This window comes from Podarcis muralis, chromosome 10 (assembly GCF_964188315.1).
Source record: "Podarcis muralis chromosome 10, rPodMur119.hap1.1, whole genome shotgun sequence".
Classification (NCBI taxonomy): Eukaryota; Metazoa; Chordata; class Lepidosauria; order Squamata; family Lacertidae; genus Podarcis; species Podarcis muralis.
In genome coordinates, this window is record NC_135664.1 from 72,246,339 (window position 1) to 72,266,768 (window position 20,430).

Here is a 20,430-nt window from a genome sequence, read left to right on the forward strand (position 1 = left end):
TACCTTGTGCTATATAGAAACTCTTAGTCACCCTCAACACAGAGAATCCCTGGTGATGTAACTGCCGTATCTGGCAAAGGGAAGTGGATAACTCAGGGGAATGTCGAGGCATAAGGTTACCAGACGTCCCCGTTTCCCGGGGACAGTCCCCGGATTTACACATCAGTCCCCATACAAAATCCATTGAAGTTGAAAAGTGGTGGAAGAAGACTGGAAAAAGTTTAAAGACTACAGAAATATTGTAAAATTAATGAATGTTAGAAGAATGTTGAAATGAAGTTATATGGCTTTAGTAGAAATGTTATAAGGAATTAAGTATAAATAGATTAATAGAATATTAAAGGAAAAAATAAGGTTAGTTTGTGTTAAGATAATTATAGGATAGAAAACAGAGGAAGATGGAAAGGAATTGCTGAAATAACTAATAGAAGTGGAATACAAAAAGGGAGGTGTGAGGAGGTCGTGGAAATATGTGAATGAAAGATATTGAAATCTTTTTCTGATGTGTTTTAAATTGTTTTTGTTTTGTCTTGTTAGTTTATTGTTTTAGTGTTATGTAGTGTTTTTGTAGTGTATTGTATTGTTTCTTTTGTTCTTTTTTCTTTTTGTTTGTAGTGTTTAAATTGTTGTAAAAGTAATAAATATTATTTTAAAAAAAAGTGGATTCATTGAAAAAAAATCTGGTAACCTTAGTCTACGGGAGTCGCTTTCTCACACTAGCCAAGCCATCGCTTTTGCCTCGAGTGCAAAGTGCAGGGGCGGTGAAGGGTTCAGGAAATTCACCCGGCCTGGCTCTTCCGAACTTCTCAGGGCGAGGCTTCTGGAGAATTCACACCCATGACTTTCCTCCCTGCAATCACAAAATATCAGTTCACAGGACAGGAGAGGAGACAACATAGGCAAGATTTTTCCCTGGAAAAGAAAGCTGTAAATGACAGATCTGTTCCCTTTTAATGATACCGCATAGTTCAAGCTCTGGTTTTCCCAGTAGTGATGTATGGAAGTGAGAGCTGGACCATCAAGAAGGCTGATCGCGGAAGAATGGATGCTTTTGAATTCTGGTGCTGGAGGAGACTCTTGAGAGTCCAATGGACTGCAAGAAGATCAAACCTCTGCATTCTGAAGGAAATCAGCCCTGAGTGCTCACTGGAAGGACAGATCCTGAAGCTGAGGCTCCAATACTTTGGCCACCTCATGAGAAGAGAAGACTCCCTGGAAAAGACCCTGATGTTGGGAAAGATGGAGGGCCCAAGGAGAAGGGGACGATGGAGGACTAGATGGTTGGACAGTGTTCTCGAAGCTACCAGCATGAGTTTGACCAAACTGGGGGAGGCAGTGGAAGACAGGAGTGCCTGGCGTGCTCTGGTCCAGGGGGTCACGAAGAGGCGGACACAACTAAACGACTAAATAACAACAACGAAGTCCAGTATGTGCAACATATACAGTTCATATGTACGGTGTCATATTTTTCCATGCTGGGAGGAGCATCACCAGTTGGATTTCTGCCTGTTGTGCAGAACAGAAAAGGCAGCAACCCCCTGACTTATTCCAGACAGCGCATCACCATAGGGAGAAAGGGGACCTCTCTCCTTCAAGCCTCTTTTAACTTCCCACCCCAAACCTTAATTCCTCCTTCCAAAACCTGAAAGCGAGAATAGACGCCGGCCCCTTTAAGGACTTAGCCACGCCCTTTGCCTCCCTCGGCTCCGCCTCCCTCTTTTCCCCCCGCCCCCTTCCTCCGCGATTGGTGGCCGCGGAGCCGCGCGTGCGGACTGAGCCTCCAATGGCGGGTGGATTTCAACAGCGGCGTGGGCGGGCGCAAGGCCTGCCAATCATCGAGACAAAGACGGAAAGGTCCCGGTTTCCGGCCTTTCTGCGTGCGCAGCTCGGCGGCGCCCACAGAGAGACGAAAGGGTAGAGGTGCCGCTTGCTGAGCGGGGCTGCATTCGGGGGTCCTGGAGGGACCGAAGCCCACCTGGGCTGCACGCCGGGGAAGAGGTGATTGCTGCTGTAATTGCTGCCTTTTCCGTTTCATGCTCCCCACCCACAAAAAAGGACCTCGGGGCGGAGTGTGCATGGTTCCCTCCTTTGCACTCACAACAACCCTGCGAGGTAGGTTAGACTGGGAGCCACTGGTGCAGGTGAGCTTTATGGCGGGGGGGGGGCGTGTTGGGAATTGGCTGGGGGTGGAAACCCAGCCAGATGGGCGGGGTATAAATAAATTAGTATTATTATTATTGTTAATTAGACGGGGGTCTGCATGCCAATGAGCCCTGTATGTTTGTTGAATATATGGGAAATAATTGTATACAGCTGAAAACGCTGGAAGCATTAAGGTAAATTCAACAGGGTAAACAAGTTCTGATGGATGCAATAATGGAATACTGAATGGGATAGTTTGGGTAAAATATGCAGGGGTTTATGATATGTAAAATGAACCATGGAAACGCTATATGTATGTGTGTGTGTGTATTTATACAGTGGTACCTCGGGTTACATACACTTCAGGTTACTTACGCTTCAGGTTACAGACTCCACTAACCCAGAAATAGTGCTTCAGGTTAAGAACTTTGCTTCAGGATGAGAACAGAAATCGTGCTCCAGTGGCGCGGCAGCAGCGGGAGGCCCCATTAGCTAAAGTGGTGCTTCAGGTTAAGAACAGTTTCAGGTTAAGTACGGACCTCCGGAACGAATTAAGTACTTAACCCAAGGTACCACTGTATGTATATATATGTGTGTGTGTGTGTTTGTATATGTATATGTGTGTGTATATATATGTGTATATATGTGTGTGTGTGTATATATGTGTGTGTGTGTGTGTGTGTGTGTATATATATATATATATATATATATATATATATATATATATTTGCTTTCGTAGATTTTCACGGGTACAGGAATGCAGGTTTTGGTGTCCTCGGGTGTCTTCCCGTGTAAAAGTTGGGGTGTCTAGGCCATCGAGATAGAGAAACACCCTCACAACATGAACAAGCGTGACGACACATCCCGCTTGCCAGACATCTGGAAATTAGCCCTCCCCACAAAAACTGACACCAGATCCAGAGGCACACAGAACGCCATCACCAATCAACCACACCAGACCCAAACCCAGACCCTCTCCACAGATAAATTACAGACACCATCCAGTAGCCAAACCATGGTGGCACCTCCGGATGCTGCACCCCCCCGCAATCCCTACACAGATCTGGCTGGCACAGGCCACAAAACCACAGCTCGCCCCTATACACGAAGCCAAGCCAGAGCACAACTAAGTGCAGTACAGCCATCTTCTCAGAAAAACTCTTCACAAAGTTCAAGAGGTCAAGACACAAAGGCCTTAGCAACTAATCCACACCTAATGACCCACCTAAGTGGTACTCAGGATATCACTCAAGAAATCACTCAAGATATCCCTCAAGTAATTAAGGAACAAAAGAAGAAAAGGCACACTAGCCTGGGAACTTCCTCTCTGCCCAGAACATTGGAGGCCACACCTCCTCAACAGTATTTATAGGAACTCAAACACTGAGATCCTGCTCTGTTCCAGTAACAAGAAGCCGAAAGCACCAGCCTGAAGATGACGAGTGAGACCTCGTCGAAACGTCGCCTAGACACCCCAACTTTTACACGGGAAGACACCCGAGGACACCAAAACCTGCATATATATATATATATATATATATATATATATATATATATATATGGGAATATGCTGGTTGGGGTGCAATCGGATTGCCTTTTGCTGCACCCAGACTCACATTTTTTGCAGAGAGGGGATTCCCACCCCCTTTTAAAATGGCTGGGATCCCAAAGCAGAGGAACAGGAGGCGGCATTCTCAACCCTTTGCATTTCAAAGCTTTGTTTAACAAAAGCTCAGAGGCAGAGCATCTGCTTTGCATGCGACCGACCCCTGGCATCTCTCGGTAGGGCTGGGAGAGATCCCTGCCTGCAATAATACTTCAGAGATGCTGCCAGCCCAGGGCTGAGCTAATGGGCCAACGATCTCACTCATCTCACTCGCAGCTTCCTGTTCTTCTGTCTGGGAGGGGCTGCAGTTTGGTGGCAGCAGGACACCTGCTTCGCACGCAGAAGGTCCCCGGTTCGGTTTGTGGCACCTCCTGTCCAGTTCAAAGTTCCTGTGGTGCAATGGGTCAGTCAGCCTGGCTGCTAATCAGAAAGTTGGGGTTGGACTAGATGAACCCCGGGGTCCCTTCCAACTCTACATTCTGTGATTCTATGATCTCGGGTAGCAGAGTGATCAGTTGCGATGGCTTTAAAATTAGCCTTCCCTTTGGGAATTTGTCTCTCGGTGGCTACTAGCCACAATGGCTGTTTTACCTCCAATGCCAGAGGCAGTATGATTCTGAATGACAGAAAATAACAACAAGCAGGGGGCCGGTCCATTATCACTCAGACCTTGTGGGGGGCCGGACTATTATTATTTTTTTGGGGGGGGGGAATGAACCAATTCCTATGCCCCACAAATAACCCAGAGATGCATTTGAAATAAAAAGGACACATTCTACTCATGTAAAAACACGCTGATTACTGGACCGTCCGCATGCCAGATTTAGAAGGCGGTTGGGCCGGATATGGCCCCCGGGCCTTAGTTTGCCTGCCCATGGGCTAAACTGTTGTTAAAGTCTGAACATATAAGCAGCCTGTGCGAGTCAAGAGTGCCTTCGACATCCCTTTGAGAGTTGACATGAGCACTATTATCAGATGACGCATGGAAGATGGAGCAAGCTTGTTTTCTGCTGCTCCAGAAGCGAGGATCCGAACCAGTGGATTCAAACAACAAGAAAGGAGATCCTTAGGAAAAAAACTGCACTGCAGCGGGTTAGAATAGAGGACCCTTGGAGTTCCTTCCCAGCTCTGCAGTTCTATGATTTGTGCATTTACTTGCTTTATTTAACTCCTTATTTCTATCGTTTGTGTCTTGCTCATGCATAAGCACCAACAGAGGCTGTTGCTGAGCTCAACGGGGGATAGCAGACCTGCCTGGTTTCCTAGCAATGAAGCCACCTGTTTTGGAAAGCCGCTTGCCGCTTGCAGGACACACGGACCACCTTCTCCCCTGTGCTGAATTCTGGGGACTTGTGTCTTTCCTTCTGGTTTCCAGCTGAAAGGCCTGAGCGTGATTGGCTGACCCCTCGGTCAGCCAGGAATCTGCCTCCTTCTTCCCTCTCCCCTTTTCTCCAGACAGTTTTTCCCGATGATGAAAAGGAGGCCTTAAAATAACGGAGCTGATAGACAAGGCAGCTGTGGAAGAGGAGAGCGATGGGGGGAGAGGCGAGCAGGAAGAGGCATTTAGAATTCAGTCCGGAAGCTGCGCATGCATCGGATGAGGAGCAAAGGATGTGGGGGAGTGGAGTTGACCCCATAGCAGAAAACCCAGCACCTGCTCTCGATTGGAGGTAGGTCTCTATGTGCACTCATGTGTCTGATAGTTATGGATCTAGATCGGCCTTGGCCAACCTGCTGCCCTCAAGATGCATGGATGTATTTGTGCTTTTTGCAGCAAAGTGATTTTACAAAATAAATCGTAATGTCTCATCCAGGGCTGTCTTTAGCATATGCGCCGCCGGGGTGCAAACATCCCCCCAGCACCCCCAATTTTAGTTTAGCCCCCAAATTAACTTTTATTATGCTTATGTCAGACACCACGCTTACCTCTTGTTTATGAAAGGAGGAAAAAGAAAGAAACTTTTTTATTTGCGTTTTCATTTACAATACACTTATACTTAAGTATACAATACCACCACACTTAAACTTATAAGTATTGTTTAGGCACCTGCTTAGGAGAAACATTGGTCGTGTCAAAGGCACCACTGACCCCGCTGCCGCGTAGCAGCTCAATACAATGCGTAACGTAATATTTTGATGTAAGAGTTAATTTTGCGTGCACGGAGTCATTGAGAATGACAAGCACCGTCGTTGAGTCTGACAAGCGCTGCTGCTGGCGCAGCGCATCTTTGGTAAATGAGTGCACAAAGTCAAAAGTCCTTTAGTGAAACAGTAGCTATACATTTCGGTAATACCTGGGTATATATATATATATTGTTTTTCTAGCTTGATCAAAATTATTTATTATTTCCAACCCCCCCTCCTGGCTCCATTATTTTATACTTATTTATACTTATTTATACACGCCCACAAAATCTTACACTCTTAACTATCTATTTTTAAACCTTTTTCATGTTATTACAAGTGACCTTTAAAAGTTCAACTAATGTAAAAGCCAGTACACAAAGCTTGCTAATTATGCTTTGAACAGGTTAAGAGCTAGGTGGCTTCAGAGGCTGACGCCCCCCAGAATTTGGTGCCCGAGTGCCCCACACCCCTTGCACCCCCGGGGAAAGACGGCCCTGGGCTCATCCATGCTGCATATTTAAGCTAAGCGTTCCATAAGAAAATGCCGGCAGGTTCTTCCTCCTCGTTCTTTACCTAAAGAGTTACGTTGCCAAACTTCTGTCGGCAGCCAGGAAGATGAGCAGCAGCCACGGTGGAGAGGAACCAGCCTGGGGAATGGAGAAGGCCTCCTGCAGCAGAATGGGTAGGCTCAAGCGCAACGAAGCGCTGTGTTTTGTTCATTTCGGTAAAGGCAAATGCTCCTATGGAACTCCCTCCCACAAGAGGCAGGGATGGCCAATTCATTATGGATCATTTCCCAATACTCTTTTACCCTTATAAATGAAAAAAAATGTTTAAAAGTACTTCTCTCCCCCAAAAAAGAGTCCTTTCTGTTGGGGATAATCCAGATGAAAATTCCCAGGTCTCAATACAGGTTATTTATGTATGCTACTACTGCGGCCCATATTTTGTTAGCCCCAAAATGGAAAATGAGCGAGGTCCCAACCGAAGAATGGCAACTTAAGTTGACAGAATATGCACAACTCGCAGACTTAACACATAGAATAAGAGAACATGAAGAATAATTTAAAGATTGGAAAACTTTTATTGAATATATGAGAAATATTTGTATACAGCTGAAAACGCTGGCAGCATTAAGATAAATTCCACAGTGTAAACAAGTTTTTAAATGAGTATTTTAAATTGTAAAACAGGAAATTCAATAATACATATATATATAATATAAAGGAGGCAGTGATGGCCACCAACTTGGATGTCTTTAAACGAGGCAAATTCATAGAGGAGGAGAGGGCTACCCGTGTATCCAGTTGGAAGCAATCCAGTCTGAATACCCATTGCTTGAGGTCACAGGAGGGGAGAGGGCTCTTGTGCATGAATCCTGCTTGCAGGAAGTTTCCTATGGACATCTGTTTGACCACTGTGAGAAGAGGATGCCATTTTGTTCTGATCCAGGAGGGCAGTGTTTATGTTCTTTTGTTAGGACTGGTCATTTATTAGTTTTATGCACCTGATTTCTTCTTCTTCTGAAAACTAATGTGCAGTCCTCATGCACATTGTTGGAACAAGATGTACGGGGTATAAATAATATATTATTATTATTATTATTATTATTATTATTATTATTATTATTATTTATTATTTATTATCATACAGTGACTTTGTGAAAGCTTGGGCAGTATGTGATTGTTTCTCAGAGATGACATAAGGGGATTGTGAAACTAAATGGGTTAAAAAGATGTAGGACCACGGTGGAAATGATGCAAAGGAGTGTGGAGATTTAGCTCTTTGCTACTCTTGGAGTGAGTGGTTCTCTTGTGACTATTGGAACCCCTTCAGGTTTGAATTTTAGTGATGGGGAAGTTTAACTTAGGTAAAAAAGGTAAAGGACCCCTGGACGGTTAAGTCCAGTCAAAGGCGACGATGGGGTTGCGGCACTCATCTCACTTTCAGGCTGAGGGAGCCGTTAACCTTCCCGCCACAGCGATACCTATTTATCTACTTGCACTGGTGTGCTTTCGAACTTCTAGGTTGGCAGTAGCTGGGACAGAGCAACAGGAGCTCACCCCATTGCGGGGATTTGAACTGCCAACCTTCCGATCCGCAAGCCCAAGAGGCTCAGTGGTTTAGACCACAGTGCCACCCGTGTCCCCCTGAAGTTTAACTTACTGAATGTGGCATGATGCTTTCTGGTTTTCTTTTTCTAATCCTATCAGCACATGGACAAATCCTGGTCGAGGTAACTCCTCCACGATGAACAACCCTGCTAACGTCAGTGTGGACGAACCCGTACAAAAATTAGCTGAGAGAAAGGAGGGCCAAAGGGATCTTCCATTTGATGGCTTCAATGAAGTTTTGATAGGTAAATCCTTAAAAAAAGGGGGATGGGCAACAGTCCCAGAGCAGAAGCTTTGAAAGGATGTGGTTGAGGCAGGTGAGAGGGATTAAGGTCACAGAAATTAGATGGCATTCAAAGTTATCTCCACAGGCATGCAGTCTCCTCTACTGTGGTTTCCAGTAACTGGTATTCACAGGGATACCCTGAATTCAGACCCCTTGTTCCCCTTACAGAACTAAGTTTCCAGGTAGTTAACTCGTTTAAGGCAGTAATCACACATGCCCTGACTAACCTGTAAGTTCTACTAAGATCATTGGGACTTCTCTTTGAGTAGATCAGCCTAGTGTTGCACAACAAGACCACTATTTTGCAGGTGGAATTCAGTGGTATATATTGGCGAATTCAGATTGGGGAATTAAAGTGACTTCGTTGGTCTTGCACAGCAAACTTGGCATCCAAAAGCATTTTTTTTTAAAAAAAAAGAAAAGAAATCAGACTTTTTTGTGGTGAGGACTTTTGAGATGGGGAAATGCAGTGGGAAGTGTGGGATAACTTGATGTTTTTCATGACATCAGTTGGAATGAGTGCTCAGTAAACAGTGAACATAGCCTCCACAATCTTTGTGTAGGCAAATTAAGATGAAACACTCAATAAACATGCCAACTGCAGCCACAGTCCGTAATGTGACAAAAGCAACCACAGTCCGTAATGTGCCTTGGGAACTAATGCTGAGCCTGAGGATGTGGGTGGCATCTGAGTCATGCTATTTTGCACATGCAAAAGCTGGCAAAATCACATGCAAAGGCACCGCATGGCAGAATACACCTGCAGAGTCTTGTCACTTCTCTCCCCCCCCCCCCATGCCTCTCTTCCTGTTGCCTCTCTGGAGAATGGAAGTTCAGGTTGTAAGAGAGCAGGAGCTGCAATCTTTGCATCTATGTGGCTTAGGGATTTGTCTGGTTGCATTGAGAGAGTGGGTCTAGCACTGAATGAATTAATGAATCAATGGGGAAATGAAGATTATAAGGAACTGATGCAATCAAGCATTTGCTGTCAGAGCCCTCAGCTTCTGAACTCATTTTGAGGATACCGTTTGTTACACAAAAACATCACCTGCCCACTGTGACCTCTAATTTTGTGAGGAGATAATTGAGACCACCACCTCCATGCCTGTGTTCTTGACTTCTGAAAGGCACCCAGCTTATTACTGTTCATTCACTTTGGCCCAATCCAAGAAGGCAGTTCCAGTTTCCTTACTGGGCTGCCAGGTGAGGCATTCCCTTCCTCGTGCCGTTTCTTACGCCCTCAATATACAAAATAGCCCGTGTCTGCGGCCTCAAGGTTTTGGTAGCAGAATTGCCTCTTGCGCCATAGCCTGAATCTGTCCTTGTCCCACAGGAGAGCCCCCACCTGTGGTGACCAAGTCGGTGGCAGCCCAGACGGAAGAGAGATTTGAGTGGAGCAGCCTGGATGGTTGGCTTAGACCCAGAACTCAAGATGGGATGCAGTCCCTCAGCAAAGGCACCCAGACAGAAGGTAACTCAAGGCGTTGCGACTGATATTAGCCGGGAACAGCCACTCAAGCCAGAGTTAATTCAGGGTGCAAGGGCTTCCTTTGGGCGGCTGACTCTTCCTTCCTAGGGAAGCATGAGAATCATGTTTATTAAGGGCGTAACCCTCTGATGGATGCTGTGCAAAAGATGAAACGGGTCCCCGCCAGAATGGCACAACAGGTTCGGGGCAGGACAAAGCACAGACTTCAGTAAATGAAATATTCACTTGATGTTAAGCAAAGCAAACTTGTGCATTTTTTTGCAGTAGGCCAAAGCCTGGACCCTCCTTCTGGCACATGACAAAGACTTGGGAAGAGGGCTCTTGTGATTGAATCCTGCTTGTGGGTTTCCCAAAAGCGTCTGGTTGGCCGATGTGAGAACAGGAGGTTGGAGCAGATGGGCCGTTGGTCCGATCCAGCAAGCTCTTCTGATTTTCTTATGCACTGGAAAGTGCGGGAAGACCGTTGCTTGACGCAATGTTGTCTACCCTTCCTGCAGACACAGCAGAATGAGCGCTGGTTTAATTTCGTAGTCTATTATTTCCTGCAAACAAATCATATGCTGAATAAACAAGTTGTCTGGAAGCAACCTTGATCTTCAGAGATGGATCCTTGGAGATCAAGAGTAATTAATTTTCCTTCATTGCAGTGCTGCAGTGGTGGGAAGAGAGAGAGTTGACTCTTTTCTTTGATCCCCAAGGATTGTGCCCAGAAGGTAGAATGGGATTTCCTGTTAAACTGAGAGCCAGTGTGGTGTAGTGGTTAAGAGCGGTAGACTCGTAATCTGGGGAACCGGGTTCGCTTCCCCACTCCTCCACCTGCAGCTGCTGGGTGACCTTGGGCCAGTCACACTTCTCTGAAGTCTCTCAGCCTCACTCACCTCACAGAGTGTTTGTTGTGGGGGAGGAAGGGAAAGGAGAATGTTAGCTGCTTTGAGACTCCTTAAAGGGAGTGAAAGGCGGGATATCAAATCCAAACTCCTCTTCTTCTTCTTCTTCTGACTGTTCTGTAGGAGATTGAAGGTGGTTTCTGACTCCCGGTAGTTTAAGGATAGCAAGGAAAATACAGGCAAAATAAATTATCTGCCATGTGCTTATTTCTTATCTTTCAGCTTCAATGCTCTCCACCCATCAAATAACGATTATTAATTGTGACTGTGCCAGGGTCCCTGATCTATAGTGTAGCCTTCGCCAACCTGGCACCCTCCAGAAACTTTGGACTACAACTCCCACCAGTTGTAGTCCAAAACATCTGGAGGGCGCCAGATTGGGGAAGGCTGCTGTAGTAACATAGATTTTGACTTGCATATCCCAGTGAATGGCTCACGGGTGTGTGTGTGTGGGGGGGGGAGTGGACTAGGCCATTGGCCCCACCCCCTGAGAGCCTGCCTTTTGCACCTGGTGCCGGGGGATAAACCTCGAGGGTTCTAATAAGTGATAAAAATAGATCTCGCAACTTGGAAGGCTGCCAGGCTGTGTGAATCAGAATGTGACCTCTTCCTCCCCGAGTGGCAAAGGGAACTGCTTCGGCTCTGGGAAGTGGAACTTTCTGGCAGTGCGTGAGAACGGAAGGAAGTGGGCCCCAGGCCTCTGAACTGGAACGTGAAGAGGAAGTGAAAGAGTTGGCAACCTTTTTGTGCCCCTCTTCTTCTTTTTTTAGCATGTACACAATGCCTTGGGTTTCTGAGGGTCTTTTTGCTTGAGAGCCTGCTTCTCTGCCAGAGACTTGTGGATCCTTGCCACATCTGGAGCCGGGGAAGGGCTAGGTTCTGTGCCTCCTACTTTAGGGCCTTGAAGATCCAAGGTCTGCAGTCCCTTGTGCAGGTGCTGGCTGCATTTTGCATAGTTTTCTGCCTGTGAAACTCCCCCATCCTCTTCACTGGTTGAGAGGAGGAAGATGCAAGCAAGGCCTGGAGGATATGAGTAACAAAAGACTTTATTTTTATTATTCCATTTCATCTATATCCTATCTTTCCTCTAAGGAGGTCAAGGTGGCATACATAGTTCTCCCTCTTTCATCTTCACAACAACCCTGTGAGGTAGGCTAGGCGCAGTGACTGGCCCAACGTCACCCAGGGAGCTTTGTGGCCAAGTGGGGATTTGAACCCTGGTCTCCCAGGTCCTAGTCTGACACTATAACCACTAAATCACACTGGCTCTCAAGCAGACTTGGAACACTTCCATGATTCTGTTGGAGGGGGATTTCCAGCCGGTGGCAGAGGACAGAGTGACTCCAGGAGACATAGGTGTAAAAACCCAAACTAAAACGAAGACTTTATTACTAAGCAAATAAACACAAACTCTGGTGGATGTTATTCCTGCAGGCAGGCAACAAAACTCAGCTTTTTTCCTTTATAGCAACGGTCACCTGCAGCCAATTAATCCCAGAAACTTCTTAAAGGTATACACACATGTTTCTGTGCCGAATGTCCTCTAACAGATTCCTGCAACTATTCAGTGTTATACTAGGCTATCTTATTGCCAGGAGCTCTGCATGGTCTCCTCTGCTTTCTTGCACCCACAAGTGGCCCAGGAGATATTTTGCTGCCAGAGGTGAAGGGCCACCATTCCATCTTCAAAAGCCGACTGGATTGGCACTTGATTCTTCCTTTAGCACTAGCTCATAGCTGTCCACTTTTCCCTTTTCTTGCGAGGAATCCTATTCGGAATAAGGGAATTTCCCTTAAAAAAGGGAAATGTTGACAGCTATGCACTAGCTATGGGGCATCTTCATTGCATCTGAACTGAAATCAGGAGGCTAGCTCAGGGTTTCTCCAAGAATTGTGCTCCCCGCCCCCAGGTGTATTCTGCAACACATCACTGATGTAAAAATAGTGCATTTAGAGCGGATTTATACTGGACCGTCCAGACGTCATTCTGCTTTGTTAATTGCTCAGCGATGCTTCTCCAATGTTATGCTATCTGGAGGGTCACCCTTGCACCATAGCAAGACAAAAGGAGGACAAACATGGCGAACATTTGCTGCACAAAAAGTTGCAGGATTTCAGCTGCAGGCCATGTGCTGCTTGGAAATGAAGCAGCGTGCCTGCCCCAAAACCTTTGCAGGTGCAAACAGTATTGATGGTGGGGTTGCAAATAACCACCGCCCATACCATCATGAGCAGAAATACTCTTGAATGCACAGTACAAGGGATGTCAGGAGGACCCTTGAGCAACCCATGTAGCACACTTGGCTCAGACTGCCTTGTGTCCCTCACTGTTTGCTGTCTGAAGCGGCTGCTTCACTCTCTCTGATGGGAGGGCCAGCCCTATTCACACCACACCCTTTCCTGTTGTGTTTTCAACTGTGTCAGGCCGAAATGCAGCTTCAGAGGAAGCCAAATGCTGTGCTGGTTTCTGCCCTGGCTTGCAGAGGGACATCCCTGACAGCAAGAGTGGGTTTTTAGGAAGAGGAAAGCAAGGTGTTGTTTGAAATTGCATCACAATCGTGTGGGTTCCCTCGGGGCTTCTTCTGATGTAATGGGAACACTTTGAAATGATTCCTGCTGATAACTGCATGCAGAAAATGTGACATGTGTATTGGAAATGCTGGAAGCCAGAGAGCAAAATGTAAGCTCGTCATGAGAGAACAGAAAATGCTGCGATCTGAACCTGTGTGTGAAGGGTTTGCAGCTCCTCTTCAACTATTTTTCCACCCAAAGAGCCCAAAGCCCAGGTGCCTTTTATGATGATGATTTATTTATTTCTTACTTATACCCAGCCCATCTGAGTGGGTTGCCCCAGCCTTTCTGGGCGGCTTCTAACAAAAACACAGGGGAATAAAGGAGTCTAAAAGGATGTTAAGCAGGTTAAGCCTGGGACTAAACACTCCTTAAGTTCAAGGCAGCTAACAAAAATAATGTAGGTGCCACATAAGACCTGTTCCACATTTGTAAGGACTTGATCTTTGGAACTTGCCGCGTATTGACATCAGGCAGGCGACTTCAACTGTGCTCTTTTCAGCGCCTGCTAAAAACATTTTTGTTTAGACAGGCCTACCCAGATGCCTAGAACACTGATGTGTTTGTAGCTTATTGCTGCTTCTATTGTTTTTAGTTGTTGACTTTATTGTTTTAAATAGTTGTTTTAATTATTCTATAAAATTGTATATACTTTTTGCAAACTGCTTTGAGTTTTTTTTATAATCAAGTGGTATATAAATTTTATGAAATAAATCAATAATAAAAATACAGCAAAAACAATCAAACTGTGTGTGAGAGAGGGAGGGAGGGAGGGAGGGAGGGAGGGAGGGGACAAGCAGCAGATGAAAAGCCAGTCGATCAGAAAAATTAAACAAGCAGCACTTGCAATAAAAATCAGAGACAATCCTAAGCCAGAAAAGGTACAACTAGCCTCTAAAGCAGGATGACTAACTCTTTTTCAGGCAAGGCGGCTGCACTGACTTATGGTCAACTTTCCTTGTGCCACTTTTTAAAGGGGGTATAGTTGAAGTGCAAGAACATGGGAGTGGGCAGTAAAATATGGATTTTGAGAATATAAATATTGTTTTAAAGAAGCTCTGTAAAAACTTAAGAAATATTGTAAGAAAGGAAAACAGGTGTGGAAGGGTATGTTAAAAGGCAATAGAAAATTTAGGAAATGTGTAATTAAAAAATCTAATTTGGATGATTGTCAGAGAGGCTGAAGGAAGTCAAAAAATGAGAAAATTTGTTAAGTTGTAATGTGGTTGCGATATGTATTTTTCTCGATGAAAATTAATAAAATATTATCAAAAAAGAAAAAGAGAATATAAATATTGTTATATAAAAATTGACAAATTTTGGGGGCTCTTGGCGGTCAACTTTGGGCAGACCTTGTCCCCCCCCCCCAACCTTTTGGCATCATAGTGTTGCAGTGAAGGGACCCAGAGGCACAATACAAAAAAAAGTTTCAATTAGGGGAGGCCTTGAGGGCCCACAAAAAACCTTGGAGGTGGGAACTCACATACATATCGGTTAGTTACCCTTGCTCTAAAGACCCAAAGCTTTCTTAAAAAGTGTTTTTTATTGTGTGCTGAAATGTCAACCTTCCTACTGCAAGAGAGTTGTTTGCGCTGCTAGTTTAGCTTAGCTGTTACTTGTAGCCTGTCGTAATAATAGAACACGCCTGTTAGTAACCTTATGCAAACAGATGCATTCTGTGGATCAGGATAACAAGTAGAGAACGGCAGCTGTCTTTTCCACAGCTGCTTTTCAGTGAAGTTGCTGTGATCTACTTCTTGTTATCTGTCTCTCTTTTGCCACAAGAGGGCAACCTCTGCTATGTTAATAGCAATTGCTGGGCCTGAGCATGGACCTGAATGCAAGGCACTTATCCTGTTCGATTTGGGGCCCCCCGTGTCCTCTTTCCAGATGGAATGTTTTTAATGCTCAAGTGCATCCTTTTATTTTTTTGACGTTTCAGCCACATGTACAGACAATGAAGATCGACATTATTTCCAGCCTAGAAGAGATCGTGATACAGTCTACATGCTGAAGGTGGCTGAAAGGTAACCTGCATATGTAAAACTGAGGAAGGAAGATGCCCCCAGTGTGAGAACAGGATGCTGGAACTAGATGGGCCTTTGGTCTGTTTCATTAGAGATGGCCTTATGTCCACTGGTCCAGCTATCTCAGTATTGCCTACACTGATGCAGCGACTTTCCAGCGTTTCAAGCAGTGCTTTTTTCGGGGGGGACGGACGCAGGGGTACACATAGTGTAGGGCCATAGCAACCCCCCCCCCCAATGCCTTTCTGAGAAAGGAGAGGTCCGTCCGGAGAACAAGGCTGGCATTGATGGAACAGGCTCAAATGTTTATTATTCAAGGTTGTAAAGAGATAAGCAGACTCAGGAATGCACATTGCTGTGGTGTGGTGAGGCTGGTGGGGCCATTGCAGGAAGGGGGGGGGCAAGCCCATGTAAGGACATAGGAAGTTGCTATAACTTTCGATTTCCCAGAAATCAGGTGGTTTACAAGAAATCAGGTGGTATTGTATTCTGCAAATGTATCAAAAGGGGGCGCACTCTGACTGGGGTGTGCAGATTGCAAACTCATTGCTCTGTACCTTTGTTCTGCATATGCATATAATAATAATAATAATAATAATAATAATAATAATAATAATAATAATAATATAATATCTTTATTGTCATTACCCCCTCTCGGGGACAACGAAATTACATTTCAAATAAATCCTGTTAAATCCTGCAAGGTTGGTTGCCACTTCGTGTGAATCTGTGCTCCGAGGACCCAACAGCGGATATGGAAAATGGCCAACATTTCCCCTAAACATTTTGTGAATCTTTGTACTTTTGTCCATTTACTGTTTTTATTTTCCCCGATTTGAACTATAAAATGGTGATTTTCTTGAGTCGAGAGTACCCCTAAACTTTTTTTAAAAAAGAAAAAAAAGCACTGGTTTCAGGCAAGAGTCCGTCCCAGCCCTACCTGTAGACTAAACCTGAGATTTTTGGCATGCAAAACAGGGTGCTGTGCTACTGACTTATGCCCTTTAAATAATAACCCTGAGCACAGCCATAGCCTATTGCCTCCGGGATGGTGTATAATGGCTCAGAAAGGAAGGAAATCCCAGCAAGGCCTACTGTTCTTTCTTGCCAGGCTTTGAAGCTCTCTCTCTCTTTCCCCCCTCTCCCTCTTCTTTTGCCCCACAATTTTGGACAGTGCTGAGAAGACGATTCAGCAAGGCTTGAGAGAATTATTTGGTGTCCTGAAGATCCTCGTTAATGTACCCATCATTTTCACAGTAGAGTTGGTCCATTTTCTCAACAAATCCATATTCCAGGTGAGAGGACTCTACCTCAACTCTGCATTGGCTCTTAATTCAGAAATGGGCATTTCCTTGCCGAAAAAGGGGGGCTAGGTGTATGTTTTTGACTGCTTAGAAATGTGGACCTTTCTTCTGCTTTCAAAGGCTGCATTTCCTCAGGGGTGATTTCTTGGCAGCTGAACACTAGGTGAGGTCAGAGCTGTAGGTGGGTGGGACACCCTTCCTGCCCCCCTACTTTCCTCTCCAGTTCTCTCCCCTTCTTGCTGCCACATGAGATTAGGTTGCCCACCTCTGGTTTAAAAAACACCTCTGTTTTAAGCATAGATTGTTATGTAACAGAATACTAAATTTGGATGTATCCAGGAGCCAAGGACATTCTCCTTCCATCACTGCAGCTTCTCATTCTGCTGCACACAAATAGGACAAGGGTCTCTCCCGCTAGATATTTCCCATCATCTCTACTGTCTTCTGGCATTTTCATTTTCTTCCCCATCCCAACATAAGACTAAGGTCAGAGAAACCTTTTGGTTGATCAAATCATCCTGATTTGTTCGAATTATGTTTGCCAGGAGGTTAGATGTCAGCTGCTCATGGATAATTTGTTTCAATTACAATGTACATCAGGCATTGATCATCCCATGATTTCCAGCACATTTCCCCATCACTTTCCATACTGCAAAACTCAGAGTGGGGGAGTTTGGTTGCCCAAGAATGTCAAATCCATGTTAATGGTGCAGTGTGCCCATGATTGAATCCCGTCCACAAAATAGCAAGAGGTGCTTCTAGCCTTAAAGTATTTTTATTGCTTCTTTATTTTCTCTGACTGCATTGCAATGCCCAGTGACTTTGTAATTAAACATACTGAAGTGGCCATTATGTAGTCCGAAAGTATTTTTCATTTCTTTTACAACTCATTTTTCTACTATCCAGGTAGTGTTCTTTACTGCCTTGAAATTCATAGTCTGCTGTGAGAATGAGTTTCAAATGAGTATACAACCAGAGTAAGATTTAAAAACTCCTAAAGAACAAGGCTCCGAAGTGCCTGAAAGACTAGCTTCACCCCATATTCCACCATGACCTCAAATATTTTGAGGTTTGCCATCTCTCCCAAGTTTGGACTGTAAGGAGGGCCATACGAAAAGGTCTTCTCAGAGGTGGCTTTTTCTGTAAAATAGCTTTTTCCTGAAGACCCAAGTCTCTCCCATGAACAAGCACGCTTTAAATTTTTTATTTAGTTTATGGTGGCCAGAAAGGAAAGTTTTGTCCTTTTCAACTGTTACAAATTCTAGGCTTTTAATGATTTTACTCCTTATGAGGTGTTTGATACTTGTCCCAAAACAAGGAGTGTCAACAAATGGGTCATCTTTGATGTGATGCACAACTGTCCATTAGCTGATGTAGGACATGTGTGTGTCAAGGATCCAGTCTTGAGGTAGTCGGATGCACAGTTAATGTCTTTTGCAAGAGCCAGCTGCTTCTGACGGCGCCCTTCTCTTCATTCAGGTGTTGGTGGTTGACCTCTTAACTACAATGGGAGACCAAATGCTGGAACCCTTCCTCGTTGCTTTGTTCAACAGCATCCTGCAGCCCCTGCTGAAATTCCTCCTGAATGTCCTCTGCAGTATCCGTAACCTCAGCTACCCTTTATTGGACATCCTGAAGGGCATCTGTTTGCAGGTTGCTCTGGTGCTGCGAGCTTTCCGGTTGGTAGAAATCAACCACCATCAAAATAAGTTGCTTGATGAAAAGGTCTAGTGGAGAGGAACAACTATCCAAAGTGGTGATTGACACGACTGAGGGCATCTGCAATCAGTTTCCTTAACTAGCCTCTAGTTCGGCTGAGAACTGGGGATGCCTTGTGGTTGGTTCCTCTGTTCAGGTCAGTGGTGCTCAATGTGTTACACTCACCTTCTAGGCTGAAAGCAAAGAGTAAGGTTACCCTAACTTCTGTCATAGAGCTTCAATATGCTGATGACAGCGTCGTATGTGCACACTCAGAGGATGACCTCCAAACCATCCTAAATATCTTTGCAGAAGCTTATGAAAAGCTTTGCATATTGTTCAACATCCAAAAAACCAAAGTGCTGCCCCAACAAGCACAAAACAACCCCTCTGCAGAGCCACAAATCCAACTCAACGGTGTAACATTGGAAAGTGTCGATCACCTCTCCTACCTGGGCAGTTATATTTCCACAAGGGCCGACACGGATGCCGAAATCAAGCATCGTCTGGGCTCTGCGAGTGCAGCTTTCTTCTGATTGAAGCGCAGAGTGTTTGAGGACCAGAACATTCATCTTCAAGGAGAAAGTGTGCAATTCGTGGGTGCTCTTAAATTCAGCTTTGTCATGGCAGGCGCAAGTGTCCTTTGTGGTGTGGAACGCCTTTAAGCCAGCTTAGGTTGGTGTGCCAAAGAGGGCCAGATTTGATGAAGTAAACATGTATGTGAGCCGACCTTTTTTGTTGTTGAGCTTTTTTAAGGAATGAAGTTGTTGAACTTTTTTTTTTAAAAAAACAACTTTTTAAAGATTGAAGTTGTTTTTAGGATTTTACCCCAGGAGATAAGACTGCTACAGGGCAGTGGCGTAGCGTGGGGGGTGCAGGGGGGGCCGGCCGCACCGGGCGCAACATCTGGGGTTAGGGAAAATCCACGGATTAGGGGGCGCAAATCCATGGGTTAGGGGGCGCAAATTACTTGCCTTGCCCCGGGTGCTGACAAGCCACGCTACGCCACTGCTACAGGGGCCGGATTAGGCCCCCAAAACGGACTTTGGACATGCCTGCTCTACACAGTCGAAGACAGTTTCAGTTATCTACGCCGTGGGTTCCCTTCAGACTGGACTTCCGTAATACATGGGGCAGACAGGGAACTGCATATAATGCAAAATGCTGAGGTGAGAATGCTAAGTGGGATTATGTCTCAAGAACATATGATGCTAGTGCTAAAACAAGCTCCCAGTCTGTCTGTGGTCGGTATGCCTTTGTGTGGCCACCGACAAGTACTGCCTTCCCTTTTTCTTTTCGTAAGTTTGGAAAGAATGGTTAAAAGCTTCAGCTGTAGCAGGCTCTGTGGAAATAGGGAGACACAAGTGTACCTGTAACTTCAGAAGGATAGTCAAGGCTTTCTTTGGATTTTAATCATTTATAATCATATATATTTTGTGGACCCTTCCATCAAAAAGCAACCTCTTGAAGAAAGACAGTGTTGGATTCTTCTGAGATGTTGATCATGAAGTGCACCTGGAACTTTATCCCTTGGTGAAGCCGTATTTGCAAAATAAATTGCTTTTAAATAGCTCGGCCAAGATGCATATTTTCCTACTCCCTTGGAAGAGATCTTTAAAGTTCTCACCCATGTTCACAATTTTCCCACACAACTATGTGACCTGCAAATGTATGCAAGAAGTAAGGAAATCAGCTCAGAGTTGTATTTAAAATGCAGATATATTTTAAAGGTTGGTGTCCAATAATCTCTGCTTTTACAAGGGCAGGAAGGAACGCCACGGACAGAAAAAAAATGCCACACACAGGAGGAATAAGGATATACTGGTAGTTTGAATGTTTCACCTATAGATTTATAATGTGTCAATTTTGAATGGATGTTGTTAATACGAAATTGTAATTGCAAATGTAATTGAGATGAGTAAGCTTTTGGAACACAGAAACAAAGTAAATAACCAAACCATCAATTCTAGCATGCGGGAGGCCACCTGAATTATATAATTTGGCATCTGAATGATTGGGATTAGCAATTGTATTATAATTTGGCATTGTTATAATGAGGCTACTATTGGATTATTGTAATAGAAAACTACGTAATAAGATATCCCCCCCCAATAATTTTTAAGGGCCACAACAGGTTCCCCATCACTTGTTTAAAAACGTGAGGTAGCAAGGGCAATCC

The 20,430-nt window shown here is 44.8% G+C and overlaps 1 protein-coding gene across 7 annotated transcripts; it reads left to right on the top strand.

Moving 5' to 3' along the window:
* The first annotated feature begins 1,867 nt into the window (after positions 1-1,867).
* LOC144324879 (uncharacterized) lies at positions 1,868-19,032 on the top strand. 7 transcript variants are annotated; one of them, XM_077935383.1, is made up of 8 exons: positions 1,872-2,112; positions 4,956-5,418; positions 6,483-6,557; positions 8,089-8,234; positions 9,609-9,746; positions 15,165-15,249; positions 16,424-16,544; positions 18,033-19,032. In XM_077935383.1, the coding sequence occupies exons 2-8, from the start codon at positions 5,282-5,284 to the stop codon at positions 18,282-18,284; spliced, it is 954 nt and encodes a 317-aa protein (XP_077791509.1). In that variant the 5' UTR covers positions 1,872-2,112; positions 4,956-5,281; the 3' UTR covers positions 18,285-19,032. The 7 variants fall into 7 exon arrangements, with proteins under 7 accessions (XP_077791515.1, XP_077791509.1, XP_077791510.1 ...); XM_077935384.1 differs by having other exon boundaries at positions 5,015-5,418; XM_077935387.1 differs by having other exon boundaries at positions 5,124-5,418.
* The last annotated feature ends 1,398 nt before the right edge of the window (positions 19,033-20,430 follow it).